Consider the following 4,101-nt stretch of genomic DNA (forward strand, 5'->3'; position numbering starts at 1 on the left):
ATGATACAGTGAGTATTCTAGACTCATGATACAGTGAGTATTCTAGATCCATGGGATCCATGCAGTATATTTTTCTAAGAGCTAGGGAGGCAGAGATAGCCCTTTACATATATGTCTGAACTTGAGTGCTGTAAAGCCATTTCCTCTGAACTAAACATGTCTTCCTGGAGGGAGGAGAGAGGATCATATAACTCAAAGAGTAAAGAAAATGTACTAGGCTCAGGCACTTTACAAATCCTATATACACAGCCCAAAATTATATCTGCCATTACAGTTGTCAGGGAGAGGAGACTCTAACTAGGACCTACAAGTTTCTCAGGGAGATCCAGAGATGGAGGGAATCTCAGGGATGCAGAGAATCCCAGGGATACAGGGAGCACTAGGGAAGCAGGAAGTTCCAGGGATGGAGGGAACTCCAGGGGTACAGGGAGCACTAGGGATACAGGGAGCCCCAAGGAAGCAGGGAGCCCCAGGGGTGCAGGGAACTACAGGGGTGCAGGGATCCCCAGGGATGCAGGAAACTCCAGGGATGCAGGGAGCACTAGGGATGCAGAGAACCCCAGGGATGCAGGGAGCAGCAAGGTTGCTGTTTTATGTTTCGTCATCCATGCTGGGATGGGTATATTTGGATGAAACAGTTGCTTTAGAGTTGTCTGTAAATAAACCCTTGACCATGCACTACAAGTAGCCCCAGGCTACTCACTAATTCACTGAGCTAGACCTGGACTGAGTCATTTCTTAGCTCTGTTTGCGATGGCTAATCTGGGACAGGCATTGGTTTATGTCCCCCTGAAAAAAGTCCAGCAACAACGAGATCTAGCCCAAGGACCAGCCAAAGGTGCAACTAGCCACTGTGTACTCACCCTTCAGCACCTCCACCAGAACCCTCTGCAGGACCTCAGCCTCTCGGCCTCGCAGGCTCTGACACTGGTAGAGGCCCGCGTCATCGGCTTGGAGGTTCCTCAGAGTGATGGTGACGGTTCCAGCAAAGGTGTCATCGGCGATGACTGTGCTCCCGTTCCGCTTCCTCAGGAAGGCCAGCAGCCACACACCATGTGTGCTCACCACACGCTGGCACGGGCCGTCTTCACTCAGCTGACGACACCAGGCCTTGCGTCGACCCCAGTGTTTCACAGCGTCGTAAGTGCATGACACCTTCAGGGACTCTCCGGTCACACCCTGCAGCACCGTGGTGTTGAGGGCTTGGGACAGCTCTGCCGAGGAGACAGCCGCTTGCTGTTTTCGTCCGCCCACCAAATATTTACTGAGCGTCTACCAGGAGCAGCAAACTATACAGACAAGCATCCTGCCTTTAAAGAGCTTAGTGTCTCTAGGGAGAGGTGGCACACCTTGGAACTAGCCTCCTCACCCCCCAAGATAGGGGGTCTCTATGGCCCTGGCTGTCCTGGAACTCACTTTATAGAAGAGGCTGACCTGTCCTGGAACTCATTTAGTAGACCAGGCCAGCCTTGAACTCACAGACATCTGCCCACCTCTGCCCCCCTAGTGCGGGGAACAAGGGGGATCACCTGACACCACAAGGGAAAATAGAATCTTGCTTTTTTTTTTCTATGCTTCCAAAGAGAATATTTGGAAGCAGCTCCAGGAACACAGGGAGCACAGTGCGTACACGGTCAGGATAAGCTCTGGCCTTGGGCACCTTCCACTTTTTGGAAACGGGATATCTCACATGTGTGCAATATAGTAATGACTGTCATCCTGACAGGCTCTAGAATCATCTAAGGGGCAAATCTGTGAGCTTACATGTGAGGGATTTTCCAGGTCAGGTTAGCCTATAGGAATATCAGTGAAAGAGTATCTGGACTCAGTTCTTTGGTGTAAGAAGATCTACCCTGACTATGGACAGTACCATTCTATGGGCCAAAGTCCCTAGCTATGTCAAAAGGACAAAGAGAACCCAGAGGTTGCATTTATCTCTCAACTTCCTGACTGAGCATGCACTACAGATGCCTCTGGCCACCATGTCTTCCCCTCTATGATAGAGTGTTTCCCTGACACTACAAGTCAAAATGGACCCTTCCTTTGATGAGTTGCTTCCTTTGCAGAAATTCATACCATGGACCAAGCTGGCCTGTGAGTTTCTAGGGATCTGACCATCTCTGCCTCGTGTGTCTCTGTTCTTGGGAGACAGGCATATATGCCACCATAACTGACTTTTCTCATGGGTTCTGTGAATTCAAACACAGATTCTCATGCTTGCAAGTCAAGCATCGTGCTGACTAAGACGTATTTTGTTCTTGAAATCCCTCTGGCTCTATTTAAGACATCTTCCCTCAGGTCATATGGGACCAGGATGTCTATTTTGCCCTAATCGTCTCAGGAGAGCAAGGTTAATGGATCCTTAGAGCCCAGGCTGGTTCCCTGAGGGCTGGGATGGCCCCTTCCTGCCCCTATCTAGCCATCTGCTCCTCAGTCATCCATGCTGGATGCCTCGCCTTTCCTAACTTTGAACTCAGCTTCCCTATTTCTGTGGCTCTGTTCCTCTTTTAAGAAGGACTTGTCTCAGAGCTATTTTGAGGGGAGACATGAGACTTCTATTTTGGAGATCCTCTTGGGGTAGAGGAGATGGCATTGGAGCATCCGCCAAGTTGTGGCCGGGGCAGGAGGACAGGGGTTCATCTAAACTTTCTACCTCTTGCATCCTGTCTACAGCTATTACTGAGATGGAAATATGAAAGGAGGGATCAAGGAGCTGGTGGCCTGCTTTTCAGAACTCGAGCCCTCCGTCTGTCCGTCCGTCCGTCTGCCTAGAGTCAGGCTAGGTTCCCTACTTCTCCTTCCACTTTCAGCGGAGACACTGCAGGGTAGCTTCTTCTCTTACCTGGATTTGTCCATTACTCCACAGGAACAGGAGGCACCCAGCCCACAGTGGGAAGAGGCAGTCTATCACAAGTGAGGATACACTGACAAAGCCTTTAGCATCCTCACCTCTCGCTGAGCGCTGAGGTCGAATACGGGAGGGGCTCCAGGAAGATGCAAATCCTAGTCTGTCTTTCTCCTTTCTCTCCCATTCTGCCCCCCCCTACTTATGATGTAAGCACCTCTTGAGTGTTTAAGGGCTCCTGGCAGTGCTTCGACGGGTCCCCTACCTCACAGCTAGTGTCACCTTCACAGCTCCTTCAGTGACCAAGTCCAGCAGCCCCTAAACCCTTCCTATAGGTGGGTGTTAATTCCAGGGAGGATGGTGTGAAGAACTCGAGCCAGTGAGGTGGAAAGCAGAGTCAAAGCAGGACACTTGAGCGTGCCACGACTCCAGCCTCCGTGATAGTTCCCCTTCATGCCACCCCGCTCCCCACCCCTTAGCCATCTGCTCAAGAAAGGTGAGGAAAAGAAAGTGTTGTAGAAGGCGGTCCCACCTGTGACCAGCAGCAGGAGAAACAGGTGGAGAGATCCCATGGCACCCTTCCTCGGCCAGCCGGAGGAGACAGACGCAAGGGGTCTCTTGTGCAAGATCTTGCCTTTCCCTTGAAGTGCAGAAAAGAGATGACCAAGCCAGTCAGGCTCAGCCCACAGGAACTGTGCTCCTGGATTGAGCAATGCTGTCAGGACTAGGGTAGGCACTGTGATTCAAGGAAGGAGAAGGGCATGACAGAGGAAGGAAAGGAGACTTCGGCAGTGAAGGTCAGCTCCCTTCCTGCAAGGCTGGCATGGGTGGCCCTGCGTAGCTGGTGCCAGACAGGCTTTTAGGTTGTTCTATCTCCTTGAAGAGCCTCAGTTGGAGGTCATTATCCTGACACTGTAGCTAGGGTGTCTGCTATCTCCACTGGTCCCAGCCTCTCCCCAGAATGAAGGACAGTTGCTTCTTCAGAGGCTGGCATGTTACCAGAACACAACTCTATTGTGTAAGGCAGCAGCTAAGGATGCAGACCAGAGCCAGAGTTCCCATTTGCTATGTGCACAGACCTTTCTGTGCCTCATTCTATGTATCTGTAAGGTGGGACTATTGGTCATAAGCAAGTTTATCCTGGCGCTAAAGGTGGTGCCGTACAATCAAGCATCCAGATGCATGGAAGCCCTCAGAAAGGGTTAGCTGTGTCTATTACCTCAGTCATCAGGGGATGAGGAAATGGTCAACCTCTG

At 51.1% G+C, this 4,101-nt stretch overlaps 1 protein-coding gene across 1 annotated transcript in view; it reads right to left on the minus strand.

Moving 5' to 3' along the window:
• Trem2 (triggering receptor expressed on myeloid cells 2) overlaps positions 1-3,582 on the minus strand; it is a 6,166-nt gene extending 2,584 nt beyond the window's left edge. The window contains exons 1-2 of the mRNA XM_028766773.1: positions 3,378-3,582; positions 864-1,214 (exon numbers count right to left, since the gene is read on the minus strand). Of these exons, the coding sequence (XP_028622606.1) occupies positions 864-1,214; positions 3,378-3,417 (391 nt within the window). The 5' untranslated portion in view covers positions 3,418-3,582. The remainder of the gene's footprint in view (positions 1-863; positions 1,215-3,377) is intronic.
• Positions 3,583-4,101: the final 519 nt, after the last annotated feature.

The sequence above is a fragment of the Grammomys surdaster genome, unplaced genomic scaffold (assembly GCF_004785775.1).
Source record: "Grammomys surdaster isolate TR1022 unplaced genomic scaffold, NIH_TR_1.0 169, whole genome shotgun sequence".
Taxonomy (NCBI): domain Eukaryota; kingdom Metazoa; phylum Chordata; class Mammalia; order Rodentia; family Muridae; genus Grammomys; species Grammomys surdaster.